This window comes from Onychomys torridus, chromosome 21, assembly GCF_903995425.1.
Source record: "Onychomys torridus chromosome 21, mOncTor1.1, whole genome shotgun sequence".
Lineage (NCBI taxonomy): Eukaryota > Metazoa > Chordata > Mammalia > Rodentia > Cricetidae > Onychomys > Onychomys torridus.
This window is the reverse complement of record NC_050463.1, coordinates 35,237,556-35,263,523: the sequence shown is the minus strand read 5'-3', so window position 1 is coordinate 35,263,523 and position 25,968 is coordinate 35,237,556. Positions and strand designations below refer to the sequence as shown.

The 25,968-nt window shown below is 42.3% G+C and overlaps 1 protein-coding gene across 9 annotated transcripts in view; it reads left to right on the top strand.

Annotated features, from left to right (window-relative positions):
- Ncoa1 (nuclear receptor coactivator 1) overlaps positions 1–25,401 on the top strand; it is a 202,034-nt gene extending 176,633 nt beyond the window's left edge. For 6 of the 9 annotated variants that reach the window (XM_036170289.1, XM_036170287.1, XM_036170284.1 and 3 more), the window contains 5 exons: positions 3,629–4,031; positions 10,637–10,811; positions 14,804–14,987; positions 19,465–19,554; positions 23,066–24,087. In XM_036170289.1, coding sequence (XP_036026182.1) covers positions 3,629–4,031; positions 10,637–10,811; positions 14,804–14,987; positions 19,465–19,554; positions 23,066–23,236 — 1,023 coding nt within the window. In that variant the 3' untranslated portion in view covers positions 23,237–24,087. Of the gene's footprint in view, positions 1–3,628; positions 4,032–10,636; positions 10,812–14,803; positions 14,988–19,464; positions 19,555–22,924; positions 22,982–23,065 lie in introns of all 9 variants that reach the window. The other 3 variants (XM_036170292.1, XM_036170291.1, XM_036170290.1) reach the window with 3 other exon arrangements.
- The last annotated feature ends 567 nt before the right edge of the window (positions 25,402–25,968 follow it).

The following is a 25,968-nucleotide window of genomic DNA, read 5'->3' as shown; positions in this document are numbered from 1 at the left end:
GTTATTGTTTCATAATGCTGAATGGTCAAGTAGAAAACTGCACTATGACCAGCCTCAACATCAGCATTTTCTAGGTTTATTTAGTTGAAAGGTCCGGGTTTATAAACCTACAGTCATAAATTTTACACTTAAAAATAACTGGCTGGTGGCCAGTGAGATGGCTCAGTGGGCAAAGGCACTTGCCTCATAGCCTGGCAACCCGAATTCTCCAGAAGGAAAGAATCCACTCCACAGAGTTGTCTTCTGGCCACTACGAATGCATATGGCACACATGCGCACACACATGAACAGTAATACAGTGAACACTTTTAGAAGAACTGGATGGCTCCAGGTAGGGTAATCTCAAGCACTTAAGAAGCTGAAGCCAAAGGATCCCAAGCTTAAAACCAATCTGGGATAATTGTCAAAACCATACCATCCTAGGGCTTCACTCTAAAAAAACAAAACAAAAACAAAAAAACAAAACAAAAAAAATACTGGAGGGCCTTCTGAATGGGATCTCGTATTCACTTCCATATATTTTTTTAATATTTTTACTTCAGCAACTTAAGTTTTCTTAAGCCGAGGTGATGTAAATATTGAGAGATAAGACTTGTAAAGAAGAATCATAGCCAAACAAAACTCTTCATGGGCTGGAGAGAATCATGGCTCAGCAGATACGAGCACTGGCTGTTCTTCCAGAGGACCCACATTCAATTCCCAGCATATAGGTCAGGTGTCTCCAAACCATCTGTAACTCCAGTTCCAGGGGATCTGACATTTCTGGCCTCCAGGAGTGTATGCACTCATGTGCACATACCCATGTGCAGATATGCACACCTTTACATAATCAAAAGCAATAAAAAAAAATGGGGCTGGAGAGATGGCTTAATGGTTAAAAGTACTACCAGAGGTCCTGAGTTCAATTCCCAACAACCACATGGTGGCTCACACTTGTCTGATCTATAATGGGATCCAATACCCACTTATGTGTGCAGGCATACATAAAGGCAAAGTACACCCATATATATATATATATTTAAAACAAAACAAAAACAATAAGAGGCTGGAGAAATAGCTTTGTAGGTAAGAGCACTGGCTGTTCTTCCAGAGGACCCAGATTCAATTCCCAGTACCCACATGGCAGCTCACAACTGCCTGTAACTCCAGTTCCAGAGGAATCTAACACCCTCTTCTGACCCATGGTACACAGACATACATAAAGGCAGAACACCTGTATACATAAAATTTTTAAAAAGAATCTTAAAAATAAAGTAAAACAATAAAAATAAATCTTTAAAATCTCATCATGAAATAGACCTTGATAAACTTGGGACAAATATAGGAACCTACCACTAATCAAGGGATGATACTCTAAGGAGGCTGCTTCTAAAACAGATATGAGCATCTTCATGAGTCCAAATTCAAGTTTCTTGGTCTTTTAAGTTGTAAACCTCAGTGTTGGGTCCCATGTAGGAATAATTAGGTTGTAAGGAAACAAGACCCCACTTTTGCAATTCACATGATTTCTCTCTTTTCCAGTTTTCCAAAGTGGACAATATCTAGTTGGCAGATTTCATTTTAAGGAAGATACATAGATATGCATGCTTCAGTCAGCTCCTCAGTCTAAAATGACGCCTTCTGAAGAAGGCTTTATTGATATGCCATGTTGCTTTTCATGTGAAAACTGAGAAGTGATTTCAGCCTAATTCACCACCTCTTTCCTCATCCATAATCATGTAGCTATTAAGCCACTTATGATAATGCCTAGAGTATTATTATGCTGCATAATGATATAAAATAGCTGTTTCCATTTACTTGTGCTGATGATCTTATTTCTAGTTAATTATTTTCTTTTTAAATGATAATTTGTTAGGCACTGAATCTCCCAATTTGTAGTTTTCCACATTTTAATGGCATTTATAAGTTTTCCTAAGCATAAAGGTAATACCTATTTATTATAGATAATTTGAGAAATACAGAAAAGAATAATGAAGAAAATAACATCACTTTGAATCATACTTTATTCATTTAAACAGAGTGCAGTAGTAAAGACAATGAGGAAGGGGAAGAAACTACATTAGGGTGAATTCATGGTCTCACTGCGTTAGGGTGAACACATGGTCTCACTGCATTAAGGTAAACTCATGGTCTCACTGCTTAGGGTGAACCCATGGTCTCACTGCACTCATGGTCTCACTGCACTCATGGTCTCACTGCACTCATGGTCTCACTGCTTTAGGGTGAACCCATGGTCTCACTGCACTCATGGTCTCACTGCTTAGGGTGAACCCATGGTCTCACTGCACTCATGGTCTCACTGCACTCATGGTCTCACTGCTTTAGGGTGAACCCATGGTCTCACTGTGCTAGGGTGAACTCATGGTCTCACTGTGTTAGGGTGAACTCATGGTCTCACTGCATTAGGGTGAACCCATGGTCTCACTGCACTCATGGTCTCACTGTGTTAGGGTGAACACATGGTCTCACTGCACTCATGGTCTCACTGCATTAGGATGAACCCATGGTCTCACGGCATTAGGGTGAACCCATGGTCTCACTGCACTCATGGTCTCACTGCGTTAGGGTGAACACATGGTCTCACTGCATTAGGATGAACCCATGGTTTCACTGCACTCATGGTCTCACTGCGTTAGGGTGAACCCATGGTCTCACTGCACTCATGGTCTCACTGTGTTAGGGTGAACTCATGGTCTCACTGCATTAGGGTAAATTCATGGCTTAACAGTTTGTCTCACCTCCTTGAAGTGTTTATGAATCTCAGTGGTTTTCTTGTTCAGTATCCCCAAACTAGTTAACATTTACTTAGAGTTTTTGTATGTAGTTCTTTTTGATATTCATTTTAGATTTGTGTGTTTAAACAGCTAATAGATATTACCTTAGCATTTATTAGCTACTTTTGACCTATAAAGTGTACTTAGGGGTTGGAGAGATGGCTCAACACTTAAGAGAACCAGCTGCTCTTGCAGAGGATGCCGGTTTGGTTCCAGCACCTACATGGGAGCTCACAACCACCTGTAAACTCCAGTTGAAGGGGATCTAACACCCTCTTCTGACATCAGCAGGCTCCTGCATGCATGTGGTACACACACGTGCACATAAAATAAATAAAGTATTTTTTTAAAAATAGAATATACTTGATTTAATTTTTGCCTGTGATTTTACTTAAGGAATCCTTCTTTTCCGTTTTAGTTTCCCTTGAAGCCTAATGGTTCTACATTTTATTTTGCTCCAAGCTATCAGGCTTTATCCTATAAGTCTTTTAGAATAGGTAGATGATTATAATAATTTTAGTAAGATATTTTTCCTTGATGTGGGAAAGACGGAGGAGCAGAATGGTACATGCACAGAGCACTGCAGTTGATGGGGAGCAGGCCATTGCTCAGAGAGTTTGATAAGATGCTTTTGTTTTGTTTTCCTTTTTCCTTCCTTTTCTAATTTTTATTTTAGTTTAGTTTTTAACTTACTTTGCGGGGGAGGCTACAGGGGTGGAGGGCAGATATGGAACAACTTTTATATGAGGGGGATTGGAGTGCATGATGTGAAATACCCAAAGATTCAATAAAAAAATTATTTTAAAAAACAAAAATAAGTCACCATTTAAAAAAATACTTTTCCTTCTCTGTAGCCACCCCTGAATGCACAGATGTTGGCGCAGCGTCAACGGGAATTGTACAGCCAGCAGCATCGACAGAGGCAGATTATACAGCAGCAAAGAGCCATGCTCATGAGGCACCAAAGTTTTGGGAACAACATCCCTCCTTCATCTGGACTGCCAGTTCAAATGGGGAACCCCCGTCTTCCTCAGGGCGCTCCACAGCAGTTCCCCTACCCACCAAACTATGGTACAAATCCAGGAACCCCACCTGCTTCGACCAGCCCTTTTTCTCAACTGGCAGCAAACCCTGAGGCATCCTTGGCCTCCCGCAGCGGCATGGTGAACAGAGGCATGGCAGGAAGCATGGGAGGGCAGTTTGGCGCTGGCATCAATCCTCAGATGCAGCAGAACGTCTTCCAGTATCCAGGATCAGGTACGCTGCCACCGAGCTCAGGTCGCTTTCTCATTCCCCTGGAGATCCATGTGCTGCTCTGCACGTGCCCTGACTTTGGGGCATGTGCTCAAGAGGAAGGGTTAAGTGGTAAAGTCAGGAGAGGCAGGCTCCAGGCTCAGTTACCACTGAATGGTTGTGTGGTTTCAGACTTTTCTCAGTTTGGTTGCTGACAGTCATAAATTTGGGAACTATGAAACTTCTAACATTTTATGTATACAGCAAATTCACTTACTTTTCTCTTCTGTGAAATCGACTCAAAATCCTTCTCAGCTGGCTGTTTTAGTGTATTAACTCAGAGTCCTTGGATGATTTTGTTTTGATAGTTTATATAAGGATAGTCAATATTTACCAAGTATCTCAGACTTCTTATTGATGATACCACTTTTAGCTAAATGTTATGACTTCCTTCACAGTGAATATTCTGATTTATAGAAGTTTTTTACTTTTTAATCTTTTGCTTTCATTGTGTTCCACTCTCTTTATCCTAGACAATGATCCTTTTTAATTTTTATTACTTTGAGATTCTAAAAGGCAGTAGTGATAATGCATACTTGATTAATCTATCATGTTTTAACCATATTTATGCAAAATTAATGACCAATTCCTGAAAAAAGAAACCCCTTGATTATCTAAATGAACTAAACATGGATTTTAAAGCTGCTTAGGAACATATCCCATGAAAAGAGGTAACCAGTGCACATGTGCAGGCAGCATATGCCCAGACATCTGAATCCAGACCAGCTTCTGTTAAAAAACAAACAAACAAAAACCTTTTACAAAAAAGTAACTTTTCTTTGTAAAGTCAGTATTCATAATATAAGCAAACCCCAGAAGGTGGATGCAGCAAAGAGGGTAGCTTTATCTGCTTGCAAACTGAAGTGAAATGGCAGTGCTCAGTTCTCCATGAGTAGCTTCAAAGGAGTACTGTAAATTTGTTACTCATTGAATAACAATGCTTCAAGATGCAAGTGTTTCCTCTCTAGACTGTAGAAGTCCTCTGCATGACAGCAGTCAGCTCATGGGGCTCTGACACCAGGTTTTAAGTTGGTGGGTTCCAAGTTCCAGAAAAGCTCAACCTTTTTCAGATCCCTCAAGAAAAGAAAGATGGGAGTGAGGGATTGCAAGCCAGTACAGGAAAGGGCAGGAGGAGGGTAGGCCAAGAGAGCAGGGAGGAAGAGAGGGTTGGGAGGGGAGGGAAGGAAGTTAGTTTATTGCATCCTAAGGAAAGGCAGATGCAAGGACTTTCCAACTATGTTTGTTTTATGCTTCTGTTTCTGTTGCCAGTAAATTTGACACAACTGAGACCAGAGCTACAGCTCTCCCTCAGATTCCTTGTTGGCCCAGTTCTTCTTTCTACTGAGCTCTGGATAATAACAATGTCAGTGCAAGTTAGCAGCTGTAAGCAGTGTCCCATGCTGGTCAGAGAAGTTGAGGACTGGGAAGCTGTACATGTAGATGGCAGAGAGTGCAGGGCTTCTGTACCTTCCACTCAGTTTTGTTTTGAACTTACAAACTACTTTTAAAAGTCCCCTTTCAACATTATTTTAATACTGGGGGCGGGGGCCTAGAGAGATGACTCAGTGGTTAAGAGCACTAGCTGCTCTTGCAGAAGACCCAGGCTTGGTTCCCAGCACTACATGCCAGTTTATAAATACATGTTACTCCAGTTCCAGGGGAGCCAGTGCCCTCTTCTGGACTCCACTGGCACCAAGAACACCCATGGTATATATGCATACATGCAGGCAAACACTCATAAACATATAAGAATTTTTTTTTAAAAAATTTAGGTGATAAAATTAAAAGGTAAACACAAAAGCAAAGGCAACCATTCTAACATACATGTTGTATAGAGCAGGAAGAAACATCAAAAAGCATGGCAATGGGGGCTGAGGATTTAGCACAGTTGGTAATAGTATGCATGTATGAGGCCCTAGTACTACGTAAATCAAGCATGGTGGTACATGCCTGTAGTCCTAGCACTTGGGAGGTAGAAGCAGGTCAAGGTCATCCCGAGCCACATGTCCCTTATAAAGCCAGTCTGGGTTAAGACCCTGTCTCCAAAAAAAAAAAAAAAAAAGTATTGCAATGTGCTTGGATTCTCTAATTTGCTCATTTTAACTCTGTAGCATAATACCTAGAATATTGTATCATTTCTCCTCTGAGATATGCCCTTTTTCTCAAAGAAATTGTTTCATCACATATAAAATTAACAATACATCAAACACAAACATTTTAAGACTGCAAGCAAAGAAAAATTTAAATGTAGAATTCATGCAAAAATCATTCACATAAAAGTGAAAATGAGGGGTTGGGGATTTAGCTCAGTGGTAGAGCACTTGCCTAGCTAGCTCAAGGCCCTGGGTTCGATCCTCAGCTCCACAAAAAAAAAAAAAAAAAACAAAAAAAAAACAAAAAAAAAACAGTGAAGATGATGCCAAATACAACAATGTACCCCCTAAGAATCCTAAATGAAAGGAACACTTACTTCTCCATACAGTCCAAGTCCAGTTATTTTCCAGAGTTCGCTTCGCATGTACATAAAGACTACATAGCTTTCTTTACATCGGGTCTTTAAAACATAGTTAAGCACTGAGTGGAAGTTTAGAGACTATACCAATTACAACTTTCACAGAAAATCTGAAGTATTTTTTAAGTTCCAGCCTGTGAAAACTATGAAGTGAGTAAATTAAGTAATCTCTGGACAGACTAACCACACAGAAAGATGGAAGTCACGAACAGTGACAGAACTCAGTAGACTCTTCTGTGCCGGGATCTGCGGCTGTGCGTATAGACTTCAGAACGTAGCAGGATGCTTGTAGGGTGACGACAGAGGAAGCAGCAGGTCAGCATCCTGTATGAGGGGCTGAACGAGCCCTGCTCCTGCACAGGACCTGGGTTCCGTTCCCAGCACCCCCTGGCAGCTCACAACTGCCTGGAACTCCAGCTCCAGGGGGTCTGACGCTCTCTCCTACCCTCTGCAGGCACCAGGCATGCACATGGTGCCATATACATATGTACAGACACTCACATAGACACATAAAAACGGACCTTTAAAAAAGATACACATGGTTTCTGAGGAAGACTTGAAAGAATTATACTAAGTTATTATGAACTGCTCATGGCATTCTCTTCTTGTAGGCTTTTATAACTTTGTCTTAAAAGCTTTCAGCTGTGAGATACATTTTCTTAGGGAAACAATTGTAAAAGCATAATAAAAACATGAAAAGAAACACTCCCTAAGGGGCTCCTACTTTAGCCTGAGGTAGAGTAACAGGGGCCATATTTATTCTTCCATGTGAAAGAAACAGCATCAGACAAAGAACAGGAAAGAGCAGGTTTAGGAATTGACAGACTGTGCTGTAGAGCAGAGTCCAGCTCAGGAGGCTGGGAAGGCCCGATCTGCACAGAGGGTTCCTACAGGCCTCAGCGTGCACACACACACACACACACACACACACACACACACACACACACACACACACACACACACAAAGCAAGACCAGAGCAGCAAACCCAAAGATTAGAAGAATAGTGTTCAAGTTCACACGGGGCCACTTTCTCTTCTGACCAGCCTGGAAAAAACCTTTCAATTCATGGGTATCAAGCAGAATACTGTTTTGCCTCAGTAGTGGGGCAAAGTAAGTCCTAACCCAAGCCTTGTTCTTGATTTCTCTAAGTACAAGACCCTAAAAGAGCTGAGGTTTCCATATAACCTGAACATGGCCAAATAGTAAGCTCAGGAACACTTAAATATTTTACTTTAGAAAAATCCAGCTCTTAAAAGCCCAAACTCTTTGAGAAGACAAGGGGACCAGAGGGAGAGGGATCAAGAGAGGACAATGACAGAGGTGAATATAATCAAATTCTATTATTTACATATGTAAAAATGTCACAATGGGACCCACTATTGATATAACTCATACACACTAATAAAAACTATACAGATGATAGAATGATTAGGAACTTTAGTGTTCAAAAATAGGAACTTTAAGGACTTAGAAACTATGAATGTGTTCTGTGTGTTCATTAAGTTAGAAGGAAACTTGAGCATATTAACGAGATGTGTACATAACATCAGTAAAATAGAAATCAAACTTACAGAGGAGGATAGGTGAAAATACAGTAGGTGGGGTGAACAGCTAGTGGAAACTATTCAAGATGAAAGATGAGTAAATATGTAGGGCACGGTACCCCACACCTTTAATCCCAGTGCTCAGGAGGCAGAGGCAGGTGGTTCTTTGAGATCAGCCTGATCTACATGGTGAATTCCAGGACAGCCAGGACTATACAGAGAGGCCTTGTCTCAAAAGTCCAATTGTGATAAGGGATGGAGAGATAGCTCAGCAGTTAAGAGCACCTGGCTCTACTTCCAGAAGACCTGGGTGTGAGTCCCAGCACCCACAACTGTCTGTATCTCCAGTCTCTGGAGATCGGATATCCTCTTCTGGTCTCCATGGGCATTGCATGCATGTGGTGCATGGACACACATGCATGCAAAACATCCATACACATAAAAATAATAAATAAAATGCTCAAAATTTTTAAGCAATCAAAAATTTTAACATGATTTTTAACAAAATAGATAACTTATCCTACATTATACATTCTAATATATATAGAAACTTAAAGGAACTAGGAAACAGTTTTGTATAGGAAAGACAAAATGAGACAACTACCTAATTTCAAAGATGATACACACATACACTCAGAGTGATGCATATCACTAGAACAGAATAAGAAGCCTATAAATAAACTCCTTTTTTATATCACTTGTTTTTTAGGGCAGTTATACTGATGTCTGTTAATAAGCATGTTTCTATTTTTAAAAAGGAATGAACCCCGGGCTGACAAATGGTACAGAATGGTTGAATCTCAAAAGTACTGTGCTAAGTGAAAGAAGCCAGGCACACAAGACCAGATATGACCTACATGATGATAGGCCTATGAAGTCTGCAGATTTAGCGCCATCGGAAGAATGCTGGTCTAGCTTGCACAGGCCCAGGGTTTCAGCTTCACATGGTTGCATACACACTGAAAATCTCTGTAATTCAGGAGGTAGAAACAAGAAGGCCAGAAGTTCAAGGTCATTCTGGACTCCATAACAAGTTCAAGGCCAGCCTGGAATTCTTCAAACCCTGTCTGGAAAACAAACAGAAACCATTTTATAGAGAAACACAATACAGATCATTGTTTGCATGAGAATGGGGATTAGCCATTACAAACAGGCCCAGGGGAATCAGGTGTGATGCAGATGCCTAAACTGCACCATGTTAATAGTCGTACAACTCTGTGTATTCACTAAAGTCATTGAGTTTAATGGATCCCGTGGGTGATGTTCATGTTTATAAATAAAGCTTTTTATTAAAGAGGAGAGTGGAGGCAGAGCAGATGAAGAAGCTTAGGAAGGAGTGGCCAGCAACTTTCTGATGATTTTGCATTTCTCAAGTAGGTTTTTCTTGCCGAATTATTTTCCTTTCTCGAGTTATTTTTTATTAGATAAATAATCTACTATGTATGTTCTTTCTTTTTGCACTTGAAAAAATTTTTTCATTTTTTATTAAGAAATTTTCTGCTCACTCCACATACCATCTACAGATCCCCCTTCCTCCCTCCTCCCCCCCCCTAGCCCTCTTTCCCAAGCCACCCCACATCCCTATATCCCCCAAATCAAGGTCTGCCATGGGGAGTCAGCAGAGCCCAGCACACTGAGCCTAGCCAGGTCCAAGCTCCTTCCTACTGCACCAAGGCTGTGCAAGGTGTCACACCACAGGCACCGGATTCCCAGAAGCCTGCCCATGCACCAGGGACAGATCCCAATCCCCCTGCCTGGGTGCCCCCCAAACAGTTCAAGCCAAACAACCACCTTCCATATCCAGAGGGCCTAGTCCAGTCCCATAGGGGCTCCACAGCCTCCAGACCACAGTTCATAGACTTCCACTAGTGTGGCTGGTCATCTCTGCACGTCCTCCCATCAGGTTTTTTGAGATAGGGTTTTTCTGTGTAATTTTGGTGCCTGTCCTGGATCTCACGTTGTAGCCCAGGCTGGCCTTGAGCCCTCAGAGATCCGCCTGGCTCTGCCTCCCCAGGGCTGGGATTAAAGGCGTGCACTACCACCGCCTGGCTTGAAAATTTTTATTAGCAAAAAAAGAACAAAAAAGGATCAAATATCATCCTGCTGTACAAATCTAAGCAACTAAAAGTCCTTTTTCCAAATTTCGTGCTTATTTATCTACTTGTTCTAGGATTTCCTGCCATATTTAAGAGGCCACTTTTCCTTAATTTTTCCTCTGTTAAAGAAGTCATTTTAAGGGCTGGAGAGATGGCTCAGAGGTTAAGAGCATTGGCTGCTCTTCCTGAGGACTTGAGTTCAATTCCCAGCAACCACGTGGTGGCTCACAACTATCTATAATGAGATCTGGTGCCCTCTTGTGGCAAGTGTATACATAATTTAAAAAATTTTAAGAAAATTTTAAAAAAAGAAGTCATTTTAAATAAATTGTAGCAGGCGCTTTTTATTGTTATTATTTTATGATGTTGATACATTCATAGTGTATTTCCATCAATTAATGTGTGTCAATTTTCAGGACTGGTTCCCCAAGGTGAGGCCAACTTTGCCCCATCTCTAAGCCCTGGGAGCTCCATGGTGCCGATGCCAATCCCTCCTCCTCAGAGCTCTCTGCTCCAACAAACGCCACCCGCCTCTGGGTACCAGTCACCAGACATGAAGGCCTGGCAGCAGGGGACAATGGCCAACAACAAGTAAGGGATAGTTTCTCTGTGTGCGAATCCCTGGCACTCTGCAGCTCCTAAGAGAAGCCGTACTTCCTTAGGTGACTATGTGTTCACAGTCCACGTGTGTGCCAGGAGGACCTGAGTTCTGTCATCAGCAAAGGAAAATGGGATTGTCAAATGCTTGAAGTATCCACTCATCATTTAGGCCAGCTTGTGTATTTACAGTAGAAGAGTCTAGTGGCCTCTGGCCTTTGTACCCTAGTCTTCACACACCTGAGGGGTGCGGTCCGTGCTCACCAGTAACAGCTTTTCTAGGACAGATGTGCAAGGAGATATATTTTTTCCAAAGGAAAAATATTTTCTTATCTCAGTAAGTACAGAAAAAGATAAAACTTGATATCCACAATCAGTTCTCCATAAACTATGATTGTAAGAAAGTCTTTTTATTGAAAATAGAGTAGATAATTTCTTGAAGCCATACTAGTAGCATGCTGGAGTTCATGTGAGCAGAGGGGCTCCTGGCCTCATTCTGCTCAGGGTGTCTGAAAGGACTCGTACAACCACCAAAATCTCCAGGCTTCCTAAGTCACTCTGCCTCACTCCCCGTGCATGTCTGGATTTTTAGTGGCCTCGTCTTACCCGTTTAGCTTATAAAATTACCTCACTGAAGTTTTTTATTTTTTGAATTCTGAATGCTGAACTTTTCACACACCACTTGATTTTATAAGGATTTTAATTTGGTTGTGTCTTGGTTCTGATGACAGGGAAGCCATTTAGTCTGACAACATAATAAGTAAGGCAGTTAAAGCTGAAAACACAAAACCATGTTCTCTTAAAGTTCACCGAAAGGTGAGAGAGGAAATCTTTTGTAAGAGAACTGTGTGGCTCACAGTAAGGACTGTGTGTAAATCGGATGGGAGTGGAGCCATCTGAAATCTGCAAGAAGAATTTCGTCTCCTGACGCGTTCTAACCCCAGCCTCCTAAACTCACTTGTGATCCCACTGCCCATCATTCTGACCACTCCTTCCGTGCATGCAGCTCCTCTGCCCAGCTCTCTTTCTGCTGCACTTAGACACGGCAGCTCTCTAACGACACCCGGCGATGACGGCTCCACACTGGAGGCACCTGTGTATTTCATTTCACTATGATGGTGGCCTGCAGTCTAGCTCAGCAGTGGAGTTCTTGCTTAGTGCATGCCAGCCATGAGGCAGATTCCCGGGAAGCAGGAGGAAAGGACAGAGACTGGGGAGGAAGTGAAAAAGAAAGAACAGAGAAGAGAGGGAGGAAAGGTAATGGTAAAGGAGGCCTGGGGAAAGTCGTGCTGACAGGTTCTAACCTGCTTCTCTGTTCCACCTTGCAGTTTAATTCTCTAAAAGACTGCTCTGTTCACCTCTTCCCCTCCCACACCCTGTCGAGCCAGTCAGGCGCATCTTTACCACCACACCGAAAATGTTCCTGCCAAGGTGCTCAGTGTCCTCTGTGTAGCCAGGTGCAATCCTTGTCAGCAGCGTCTCTTTTTGAAGTTCTTTTCTTCTTCTGTATTTTGGAACATCTCTTTCATGCTCTCTCGCTCGAGGTGACTTTCCTCCTACTTACTCTCCTTTGCTGGAGGCCATCATTTGCTAGGAGATCATCTCCTTGGCCTCCATGCAAGGCTAGGAATTCATCAGGCAAGCATTGTGGGAAATCTGTCATCTCAGCACTTGGGAAGAGGCAGGAGGCTTGGGAGTTCAGGGTTGTCTTTCATTACCTAGTGAGTACCAGGCCAACTTGAGCTGCATGATACTCTGTCACCAAAAAAAAAAAAAAAAAAAAAAAAAAAAAAGGTGAAGTACTTGACTTGCAAACACAAGACAAGGACCCACAATTGAACTCCAGAAACCACATAAAAATGCCAGGCATGGTGGCACATTCTTATAATCCAGGACTGGAGGATCCCTGGAGCTCCCTGACCCTGCTAGTCTAATTGGTGAGCTTCGGGAGATGAGAGATCCTACTCCAAAGGAAGTAGATGATAATCCTGAAGAGGACACCTAGCTGACCCAGGCTTCCACATGCACCTATAACACATGCACATCTGTCTTCTCACTCATCCCATCTCTCTCCTTCTAGACTTCCTGTGGCAAATGTCCACATGCTTATGCCTATTATGGTCATTTTAATCTCTAGCCTACTTCTCCCCTCAATACCATACTGTATATCCAACTGCCTAATTGACTCTACACTAAAGACATCATAAACCTAACATGACAAAACTAAGCTGGTGCTCTTCCTAAAACCTGATCTCTTACTTTTCTCTGTCTTAAGATACAACTCCATTCTTCTAGTTGTTCAGAAGAAACACTTTGCTGTTTTCCACATCTCACATCAAGCAAACCAAATGATGTATTGCCCCACTTAAGCTATTGCATTTAACACACTCTATGGCAAAATACCATCACTTTTGTCCTGGACTATCATAAATGCCTCCTGTCTCAGCTATTGCCAGAGTTCCGAGGCAGGATGTCAGAACTCTAATAGTTACAGCAAACCTGTGTCCTGGAACAGGGCTATGTCTCTCTATATAATGCTTTTCTGGGTGAAAAGTCCCAGTGCTCAGGACCACTGTAAAAGCCACACCCAATTGTTGTTTCTGAGTCTTACTTAAACAAGGACCTCTTTGGTTGTTACTAACCTGTGGTGTCTATGGAAACCACTCAGGACCAGTGTCTTTACCTCGTCTTTTTTCCCTGTGTTTAGGGGTTGACATATAGGTAGCGCCTCTTAAGAAAACAGTGATCATTGCCATAAGGTAGATAGGAATACAAGGTACATGAGAATTGGACTTAAGGTGCCAGTGAGCCTATCCACCCTAGAACAGAGGTCAAGGCCACAGAGGGTCCTATCTTCTGCCTTTAATGGAAGAAAGCAAAATGGAATTAAGAACACCTGAAGGAATGTAAGCTAAAATATAGTTCCAAATATAAATGGAAAGAAAATTTAGCCCTAAGCTTTCTTCGGTATGACGTCACTGCAGTACTTAGACCTTCCGCGTGTGTGTGAACTTACAGAGCATCGTTCCCCACAGAGATGACTTGTATACCAGTTGACAAATGAACACTGTCTAAGGCGAAATGTTCTCATTAGAAAGTGAACCTAGATTAATAGATGTATTGAGTACTTTTAGTTGTGGGAACACTGCCTAACAAGCATACGTACTGTACGGACATTAAAGGTTCATAGATGCATTATTGACCGATTCTAAGGCATATAATTCTCAGTGTTTTATAATTAACTGGGGGAGGAAATTGCTACTTTTCTTCAGACATGATGAATAGACTTTTTTTGGCTTGTTGATTTCAGTGTGATTACCTTAATGGACTGAAGCTATAAATGTCATGATGTCCTACTTACCACTGGAGAGCTAAGGAATAAATAAGTAACAATGGGGGAAATTGTTTTGGGAATCAGTTTCACCAGAAATAACAATTGAGTAATAATCAAAATAGTTGGTATTTTCAGATCTTATAAAAGACAATTTTTACATTATTTTCTTTTTACAAGTATACATTTGTGTCATTGAGAATTTTCAAGTTTCAAATATAAAGTTCCAATTTGAATTTACTTGGAATTTATTCCAAATTATTTTAACTACTAAAACTTATTTTACATTTGAAATCTTTGGAGTAGGAACAATCCAGAACCTGACCATGAAGAAGGGAGGAAGTCGGTAAAACAAGCCCTTGGAAAACATAGCTGCCCTTCTATGCAACTTCTAGAAAAGATGTGAAATCTGTGTCATCTGTGTTCATCCCTGAGGAGAGAACTCGACATGAGCCCTTTTTATTATTAAGCCCATTGGACAGAATTCAGAATATGCCTGAATTATAGTCTGCTTTAATATACAAGATATAGCTTTACATGTATTTAAAACTACAAAATATTTGACTTGGAATTCTGTCTGATGAAAAAAATCCAGTCTCATTAACCCCATGTTCATGAACAGTGCATGTAATCTGGATTGTTTTTGAGTTAACAGTGTGTTCAGTCAAGCTGTCCAGAACCAGCCCGCCCCCGCACAGCCAGGAGTGTACAACAACATGAGCATTACCGTGTCCATGGCAGGTGGAAATGCAAACGTTCAGAACATGAGTCCAATGATGGGCCAGATGCAGATGAGCTCTTTGCAGATGCCCGGGATGAATACTGTGTGCTCTGAGCAGGTAAGCAGCATGCCTGGCACACTTGCTACACACACCACAACACAACACGGTTATTACCCCGGGAGAATCAGGTACGTTGGCTATTCCCAGCAAGAACTATGTGTCTTTATTCCTTCCCACTATCTTCCAATCATTACTCGTCCTTAATAGACAGGAAGGGTGCTCAGTGGTTAGAGCACTGACTGCTGTGCCAGTGGACCAGGACTTGATTCTCAGCACCCATGTGGTGGCTCAGAACCATCTGTAACTCCAATCCTAAGGAATCCCAAACCCTCTTCTGGCCTCTGCATTATGTGGTGCACAGACATACATATATTCAAAACACCCATACACATAAACATAAAAAAGATAGAATGGACAGAGGAATGTCCTCAATGGGTAAAGATGCTTGCTAGCCAGGTCTGACTGCCTGAGTTCAGTCCCTGGGATCCTTAGGGCCCACATGGAAGAAGGAGAGAACTAACTCCTGCAAGTTGTCCTTTGACCCTTCCCCTCCACACATGCGCAAACTTTGATAAACTTTATAAGTTAGAACTTAGTCTCACAAAATCCAAGTATTTTCACTTATTGCAAAGTGGTACAGACGTTGGTTTTGGATACCCCTATATATTCTGAATACATTTTCTTTTTTTCAATGCAACATTTTTATTAATTTCTTAAGAATTTCATATAATGTATTTTGATTGTATTCACCCTCCACCTCCCCACCCCTCTCAACTTTTGGGACATTCATCCCTTTCTTAAATAATTGACTAGCTGGGTGTTGGTGGCGCACGCCTTTAATCCCAGCACTTGGGAGGCAGAGGCAAGCAGATCTCTGTGAGTTTGAGGCCAGCCTGGTCTACAAAGTGAGTTCCAGGAAAGGTGTAAAGCTACACAGAGAAACCCTGTCTCGAAAAAAACAAACAAACAAACAAACAAAAAAGCAAGTTTATTTTTTTTAAAAAAAAAAAAGGGTTGGGGATTTAGCTCAGTGGTAGGGCACTTGCCTAGCAAGCACAAGGCCCTGGGTTCGATCCTCAGCTCCAAAAAAAATAAAAAATAAAAAAATAAAAAATTGACTAAGCCCAATTTGTGCTGACCGCATACTCCTAGATGTGGGGCCATCTAGCAGAGTTTGGTCCACCTACCAGAGGTCACACCCTTGAAAAAAACTGTTCCTCCCTCCCTGTGGGGCATCAGCTGTCTACAGGTCTTCAGTTAGAAGGCAGTCAGTTAGAATGCTGACTGCCTTCATCTTGTGCAGGAGACCACAACTGCTGTGGACTCATGAGTACAGCAGCCACGTCCTGTCCAGAAGACACAGCTTCTTAACAGTCCTCCTAGCTTTTCGAACTTACAGTCTTTCCACCTCTTCTTCTGAGCCTCGAGGCCAAGGAGGTGACCCTCCACTGGCTCTTCTCTGGACACCTTCTCTTTGTTAGACGCAAAGATAGCTCCCTGGGACATACATATTGACTTGTTGAGTAGACACATGGGCAATGAATGCATCAAATACTAGAACAGACAGCTGCATAAGAGGTGAACCTCCAGAGTGTGGTATAGGCCTTTAATCCCAGCGTTCATTAGGCAGAGGTTGGTGGATCTCTGCGCGTTCAACACCAGCCTGGTCTACACAGCAAGGTCTCCAGAGCTCTGTCTCAGAAAAAAAAAAACAAAAACAACAACAATAAAAAAAAAAAACTCCTATAGGACAATAGTGTATTTCATTTTAAGTATTTAAAATGAAAGGGGCCTGGCCTGGTCAGGAAAAAAATGTTGTAGAGATAATGTGGACTGAAAAGAACATTCAGGATTGGTTAATCAAGTAAAACCTAGGCAGAAACAAGAGGGTGAATGGCTAATGAGTGCTACTGGGATATTTTTATTATGGTTAGGGCAGAATTGATGTGACAGGCCTGCTGTGGGATAATGCATGCTAGCCACCATTTGGAGTTTATCCTTGAGCCTGCACATTTTTAGGTGACAATAATTAAGTTGAAAATGATTTTAAAAGACTACTAGAATAACTGCATAAAGTGAGTACTTACATCATTCATATTAGCCACCACAAAGTAGATTATGCATTAGATTGTTGGCAGATAGCCATGACTTACAGAAAGTTAGTATATGTATATGTACTGGCTATCTTTTGTATAGATTTCCTTTTTTACATCCCTGTTTCCTAGGAATTACATAGTAAACCTAAGGAAACAGAATCCAATAACTTAATGGTCTGTATCATTTTATCTATTTGTTTTGAGATAAGGTCTCAGGCTAGCCTATAACTGGCTACCTGAATAAGGATGACTTTGAACTCCTGTTCTCCTTCCTGTTCCTCCCAAGTACTGGGTGCTTCCATGACCATCTTGTGATCTGTATCTTGTAGCAAAATAAAGGCACAAAACTGAATTATTTTTATATTTTTTACTATTCAGTTATTAGGATTATTCACTAACTTTATTAGATTAAAACAAAATGTAATGAATTTTTTTCATGTTTTTGTTTTTGTTATTCAAAACAGTGTTTCTCTGTGTAGTCCTGGCTGTCCTGGAACTCTCTCTGTAGACCAGGCCAGCCTTGAACTGACAGAGATCTGCCTGCCTCTGCTTTCTGAGTGCTTTGATTAAAGGCATGTGCCACCACTGCTCAACCAAAATATAATAAATTGAGTAAAAATATTATATCTAACAGGTGCTCCTTATATAGTTGGGTCTTACCTTTTTGTTCAATTCAACAGTCTTTGCCTTTTAATTAGACTGGTTAGTCCATGTATATTTAATGTGGTTATTGGTATGATTGGAATTTTTTTTTTTTCAAGACAGGTTTTCTCTGTGTAGCTTTGGAGCCTGTCCTGGCTCTTGCTCTGTAGATCAAGCTGGCCTGTAACTTACCAGAGATCCTCCTGGCTCTGCCTCCCAAGTGCTAGGATTAAAGACAAGCGCCACCACCGCCCGGCCAATTACAGCTATCTTAAATCAGTCTATCTCCTAATCAGTGAATCACCTGCCAGTCTTATTACCTGAACTGTTTGGGGATTGATTTTAGTGCCTTGGTTTTTGTTTTCATTATGCCTTATAATTGTCTGTTCTACTGAACACAAAACTATGAAATTTACCATTTATATTCTTTTTTAAGATCTATTATTTATGCATACAGTGTTCTGCCTGTATGCCAGAAGAGGGCATCAGATCCCACTATAGATGGTTGTGAGCCACTATGTGGTTGCTGGGAATTGAACTCAGGACCTCTGGCGGAGCAGCCAGTGCTCTTGCCGCTGAGCCAACCATTTATATATTTTATATTCTAATAGGTATTTTTGATCTTTGCTATGGGAAATGATTTGGTTCCCTAGAAGTAATTTGATCCTTTCACATCTTTTTTTTTTTTTAATGGGACAAAGTGGTATTCATTCTGTCCAATTTTGCCTTCATAGTAAGGATGTATTGTGTTTCCTGCTACCTCCTGAATCTGACATTTTCCACTCTGGCTGCTGAGATGGATGGAGACCTGGTCCCAGCGCTGTGTGCTCTTTTGGAGTTAGCCCATGTCACTTACTCTGGCAGCCCTTTTCCTCCGCACTGTGAGCACAGGCTAGAGGACCTTGCATATTTCCAGACCTGTCTCTTTGGACTCCTCTTCTTTGATATTCTGCCCTGTGGGTTCTAGCAGCCTCGTAACTCAAAGGAAGCACTCAGCTGTAGACTAGAAAACTGCTGCAGGAGTGAGTTCCCGGTGGTTTCCCAGACCTCAGAGAGCAGTGCCCTGCATCGCCTTTGTCTGGTGTCTTAACTGCCTTTGTTCCTTACTCTGTCCAGGTTTTTGGTGGATTCAGACAGTGGTATAAATATGATCTTTACTACTGATCCTTCTTTAAGATTTATTTTTTAAGTGTGTATGTGTATTCATGTGCATGTGTGCCAGTGCATGTACCCCATATAAGTACAGTTGCCTACAGAAGCCAGAGGCATTGGGTTCTCCTGGAGCTGCTGTCACAGTTGGGCTGAACCACCTGATATGGGTGCTAAGAACCAAAGTCAGATCCTCTGCAGAAGTAGCACACCATCTCTCCAGGCCCTTGTTAACTGATTCTCAGCTGAGGTGGTGAGTCAGCTTGAGTGTGTGCCTGTATGTGAGAGGAGAGAGAGAGAGACAAGGGAATTAAGACAGACTGAGTCAGGGAGACAGAGAAAAAGAACTTACTTTTTATTCACATGTCAAATATTAGAATATTCAGAGAAGTATACAACTCAGTGCCAGGTTTCACAAGGTGAACACTCCAAGCAAGCAGCTAGGTCAGAACAGAGCAGCACCGGCATCCATCCTCATAATCTCCACCCACGAGGGCACTCCTGTCTGACTGATGAATGACAGCCTGATAAGCCGCTGTTAGGTTAGCAGTCCTCCAAATACTCCTCTGTCAGTCTTCTCATTGAAGAACGTGGCTTCCAGCTTAAACGACTAGCTTATGATTTGATCTTCTATTTGTCTCTAATAGATGAATGATCCAGCACTGAGACACACAGGCCTCTACTGCAACCAGCTCTCATCCACTGACCTTCTCAAAACAGAAGCAGATGGAAACCAGGTCAGTAAGAAAGAGAGACCTAGTGCAGAGCTGGCAGAGGCACTCTGGATACACGGAGGACATCACATAGCATGTGGGTGTGGTCCCTGGCTGTACCCTCATCAGCTGCGTCACTGTGGGGACTTTACAGAACTCTCCTGAGCCTCTGTATGACTACGGAACTACTGGGATGCTTGCTTACAGGGTGTTGAGAGGGTTAAATGAGATACGTTTTAAAGGATTTAACCAGCTCTTGGGTCAGATATGGAGTCACAGGTGACTGAACAGTGCTCTAAAGTCTGCATGTCAAAGCTCTAAAAATGCTGTAATTGAAGATCTCAACATGCCCAATAAGTTGAGGCAAAGCAGCGTCTGCTGGGGGACTGCATCTCCTTAGCAGGGCAGTTCTGAGCAGCACAAATGACAAGGTGTTTGCAGAAATTTGGGGATGGGGTTAATTCACTTTGGCAACTGATTTAGTCTTCAGTCTCTTAATATCAACATAGGCATCATGGTACAGAGGCAGATAAAAATACATAGTCTTCACTGTAACATTTATGATTGCAGGGCACTGTGCTCCCCACTGTGAGCTTTATCTCATTTAACCCTCCATCGTAACTCTGTGGAGGCTGCAGTCCTTCCCTTCACAGATGAAGAAACAGAACCTGAGGATCTTTACCTGGGCATCATTCACAAAGCTGGGGAGGTTCCGACCCAGCTCTTCCCAGTACCAAAGTCTTCTTAGGGCCTGTTAAAAATGCAGCACACAGATACATGCACATAAATTGTCATGTCACCAAAGAAGGCAGACTACCAAGTACATGCTATAAATAGCAGAAACGAAGCATTCACGGAAAGGAGAAACAGGGATGGCATTCAGCTCGGTAGTGGGACCCTGTCTTCCTCATGGAAGGCTCTGGGTTCCATCCCAGTACTGAAAAAGGTAAATGAGCTAAGAGGGTCAGAGACCGTCTACACAGGAGATGGACTAAATGAGCTCAACAGTTCTCAGCCACGTGAAGGAGAAATGAATGACAGTTGTTAGGAGCCAGAGGTGGGGGAGTAGTAGTTTCTTCACATAGTTATAGGAAGCCAAATCTATTGGGAATTAAAAGGTGTATAATAAGAAATCACAGGAATCAAAAGAGTTATAGTAGATAGCATCACATTTCTAGATGACTTGAATAGAGAGTGAAGGAATCAGGCTCCGTCCTGGAGACAACATCTCCTGAAGACCACTGATAACACACTAGTTTGGCTTTATCCTTGGCTGGAAGAGGTGAAGAAAGGCTTGCTGGAGGCTATGAGTGGGAAAGGGGAGTCAGGAGGCTGTGTCCAGACGCTGAGCTGTAGGAAGTACATCTGGGTGCTGTGGGATAAGGAACGGGTATTTTGTGATGGAGATATGGAAGACAGTCTTCATTCACTGGAAGTTAAAAGTCACCTCATAGAGACACGCCCCAGGAGGTATGGCAAACTGCTTAACGCAGACAAGTACGTTTTAAGGTTTGGGAGTCATCAGGCAGGGCTTGAGTTAAAGTCAGACGTGTGCTGGGAACTCCGAGAGCCTGGTGCTGAGTTCTCCAGTCCTCTCCAGACTCCCTCAGCTCCTCCTGTGACATGTGCCTGACTGTGCAGAGGTGGCAGTTTGAAAGTCCCTTGAGACCTGGTCTCTGGCATCCTCATTTTAGGTACCAGTTCTAAGTGGCTAACGTGAGTTTTGGAATCTGACTTAATCTTTATAATTTTTTAAAATGCACTCTCTTAAAATATCCTTTTTGAAGAAGCAGAATTCTCTCTAGTTTGTTTTATAGTTCTTTTCTTTATCCAGATTGTTTTAAAATACTTAGGGAAGAAAAACCACCTTAGGTGCTCTGCCCCAACATTTCATACCTTAGAAACGAGTAAACATAAAATTTTCTGTGTTGATTTTGAAAACTCAGTGCATGAAAAGCATCGTTGTCTGTACTCACGTGAAGGACCAGTGGCATGATCTTCTTTTCAATGTGGCCCATCACGATGTCTCTTGTTATCCCATTTCTGTGTTTGCCAGACAGAAACTGGAACATGAGTTAGCTAGACCTGTAGAGACTGATGCAGGGAAGGAGGACAGCAACAGAGTCCCAGGGTCCAGCTGTGGGAGGCCAGACAGGAAGGAGGAAAGGAACACAGAGTGAAGAAGCAGGAAGTGGGCCGGGAGGTGGCTGGGAGGAAAGAAGGCCCCTGAGTCTAAGAACCAGAGTAGGATACTGTGAGAAGGACCCGGAACCAAAGATGGTGTGTGGGAAATTCACAAGAAAGCCTCAGACAAGGGTGCTGGGAGCACAGCAGAGCCGGGAGCAGTCCCTGAGAAGCTGGGGAAGGAGGATCGCTAGCCTAACTGCCTCACCAGACTCTGGAGCCTCCGGGCTGTCTTCTTCCCAGAGAGGGAACTGACTGGGCATGCAAAGGGATTAAGAAGAGACCACAGGCTAGCCTGACACGGAAACTTCATGATAGGCACATCGGCCATTGGCCAATGAGGGTAATAGAAAACAACTTATAGTCCATTGAGCATAGAAAATTTTCCAGAAATGGCATGCATTAGAGATAAATGACCAATATATATATATCACTAATTTAAAATCCTTTACAACCTGTTAAACATGAAACACATTTGCCAGAAGTCTGTCACTGAGCTACCTTAGAAAGCATCTCTGTTCCTCATCTGGAGCATTCAGAAGTGTGCCTTCTAGTCAGTTCTATAGACAACTTTTAATAAGGCTAGTGGGGAGGACTGCTACCTGGCGTTGTTTTCCAATAGGAGATGCCAGAACTCTGCAGCTTTAGACAGTGTTAAGGAATACATTTATTTCTACTGAAAGTAAAGGGAAAATTCACACTGTTCTCAGCTGATGTTTGTTGTTATTTTTATCTCATGTGTTTAGTTGTCTCTGAGGGGAAAACCAAATACAAAATTTCTCTACTAATATTTGTTGTAAATCTGAAATCAGTGTGTGCAGGAGCTGTGTACACTTTACTACACTATCATCTGGATATGAATCTCAGTAATGCCAGTGTTGGTGCACAGTGTGGTGGTTTTATTTTGCTAATATTAGGTTAAAGCCCTTGTTTCTCAGTGACATATAAAAGACTTTTTTTTTCTACTAAAGTCATCCATAGAATGATTTTGAACTAGTTTTCCAATTAGCATGTTATTTTTAACGACCATCACTGTATCCCCAAACTCTGAAACTGGGCTTTCCCCAGCCTTGGTAATATTAGGGGACATGCACCGAGTCCCCTAGATGGCAACTCTGTAGGAGGCGTGACCATTCCAGTTTTGGTTTTATTTAAGTGTGAACTTTCCAGAACCCTGAGCAAAATGAGTGCAGCGATTTTCTTTTTGTAGGACAAGAAGACAGAAGAGTTCTTCTCTGTGGTGGCTACAGACTAGAGGAATGCTCTAGTGAGTTTCCACTTCACGTAGTACCCACTCATAAGCCGGGGGGGCAGGCCCTTCTGTCTAAACACATCTTTATTTGTGTTCCAGCAGGTGCAGCAGGTTCAGGTGTTTGCTGACGTCCAGTGTACAGTGAATCTGGTAGGCGGGGACCCTTACCTGAACCAGCCTGGTCCACTGGGAACTCAAAAACCCACATCAGGACCACAGACCCCCCAGGCCCAGCAGAAGAGCCTCCTTCAGCAGCTACTGACTGAATAACCACTTTTAAAGGAATGTGAAGTTTAAATAATAGACATGCAGAGTTATACAAATATATTATATATTTTTCTGAGATTTTTGATATCTCAATCTGCAGCCATTCTTCAGGTCGTAGCATTTGGAGCAAAAAAAAAAAAAAAAAAAAAAAAAGAATTCATTTTTGTTGGGAGATTGAGAGATGGTTTTGTTTCTTTCTCTGTAAAGGCCTTGGATATTGAAAAGAATAACAAGGCAGAACAGTTGGACAATCTCATTTCTTGAGCCAAAAGTTAATTATTCTTATTTTTATAATCAGTCATTGGCTTCTTTTCTGGATGAAGGCTTTTGAAGGGAAACCAAAATAAGAAGTTCCAAGGGAAGACGAAGCCCTGCCTCACCGGCTGGCTCAGCCCTGCCCCTGCCCCGGAAGAAGAGCCCATGGGGCTTTGCCTGTCTGTCCGCCAGAGGCCATCAAGTTCCTCCCACCAACAGCCGCCCCTCCCCAACCCCAGGCAGCTCGTGTGCACAATCAGCTTCTCCAAGCAACTCCCATCTGTTGGCATCAAGAGAATATTTTGCTTCTACATATGCACCCCTTCTCCTTTTTATAAAGATGGATTGAAACCAAGATGCCTCCAGGAAAGAGGATGAAATGAGTATATTCACTGAAGAATCCAAAAAATGCAGTTTGGGGGAAAATGCAATAATTTTTTTTTGATGAGATGGGTGAAGGACAAGAACCGAGTTCTATCAATTATTGTAGATAAAATTTTCTGATTAAGTCTACGGGGGAAAGCAGCCTGTTCTTTCTGCTTTTACTATGTTAACAGCGAGGTAGCTAAAGTTATTTAAAATAAAATTAAATTTATGATCCGAGTAGCTTATTTTTTCCTTAAATCTCACTGTAAATATATTTTGATTTCTTGTAGAAATTGATTTTGTTCTGTTTAATTTTATGCTTTTATCATCCTCTTGGTTTTTCTAAATTTGCGTGTGAAATACAATGTTGATTGAATTACAGTTACATTTGGCTAGTCATTTCATCACCCCAGTAACTGTGAAGCCATGTATGGATCTCCTTTAGGACTCATCAGACTGGTATTGCCGTAAAGAGCTTTTCTAGCTGAGCCAGGGCAGACCACCCCAGAGTGCCGCAGGCCACTGGCAGGAAGGGAAATCCGGGCGTGCTCCGAGAAAATCTGCTTTTTCTGTCTCACAATGACTTCGGGAATTTGAATTTCCATCAGTGCAAATATAAGTTTCTCTGTTCTGCTCCGAGGCTAATTGGTACCATGTTTTCCGCTTGTCTTGTTACTCTGCCACATCCCGCCTCATCCTGGCCCCAAGAACGGAGCCAGTGTGAACTGACTATAGAAGTCCTGCCCCCGGCCGGAGAGCTTGAGCAAGGCCTTGCCAGCGAGGCCGAGGGAACCCTCCAATGCTAACCCTGATCTGCATCCCCGGGCCTGCGGACAACACTGACCTTGTGCACCAGCTCCCTCTGCTCACACAGCAGAGAAAAGGCCATAAGAACCAATGCAGATGAGGAGCATGGACTCAAGACTTCAAGGAAGAAGCCATTTCCCCAGGTCCTTCCTTCTGCATCTCACCACCCTGAATGTCAAATGACTCCACTGAACAGCATCTATTCAGAAACTACAGCATTTTGAAAACTGTAGAAGGGCTCACGTGGTAGCAAGTATGAAACAGAAATAGGACCCTCAGTTACAGACATTACCTTTTTCAGTTCTTCAGAAAATGCATCCTTGATCTCAGTCATTTCCAGCTTGCAAGCCCAGCCATATTGCTCTAGTTCCTACCAAACTGCTCTAGGAGGTCGTTTCCATTTTGTTTGTGATAATAAGTGTGCAGACTTCAGGAAGTTCACCTTTAACCTCAGCATTCCAGATGAAGGCTCCTGACTCAGTGCTTTTACATAAGGACCTAGAAGAGAAAAGCGGTAAGGAAAATTGGAGATGCCAATGTCCGCCCCCATCCCCACTGCACCTTAAAGTATGCATGTCACCTTCGAGGTTCTATAATTGCACTGTTTGTTTTATGTATGTACAGATTAAAATTATTGCTACATTTGAGGAAAATAAAATTGCTTGCTTCTATGTAATTCCTGTCATTCCACAGGAAATTGACTTTTCCAGCTACTGAATAGAATTTGTTTAACAACCTCATGAGCCGCCTCTTCATTTATGTGGGGGTGGAGATGGGGGGTTTGGGGGAGACGACTCTAGAAAAATTGCCAAAGCCCAGATGACCTCCCATACTAAAGGTTAATAAAAAGAAAGGATCCCTATAGCCAAAAATCCTTAAAGTTGCTCTAATGTGAACCTTTCCTGTAGAGCTGTGATTAGGGGCTTTGAGGAAATACTAACTTAGCTTTTGTTTGTCTGATGAGTGAACTATTGTGTCTGAGGCTAGAATACTGTCCAGGCAACACTTAAGAACCACAGAGTATCATGCCTCTCGTAATGCACTGATACAGGTGTGGAATTTTACCTGAGGATTCTGTTTCGGTGTGATAACGCATTTTATAAATGTTAGGTCCTGGCCAGTGAGATGGCTCAGCAGCTAAGCCTAACATCCTGAGTTCTGTTCCTAGAACCCGTGGTGGAAGGAGAGGACTCCTGAAAGTTGACCTCTGGCCTCCACAGGGGTGCAATATGTACACACACACCAGCAATAATTCTTGTTTAAACTTAGACCCGAGGTAAAGCCGGTTCCAGAGGGCAGGAGAAGGG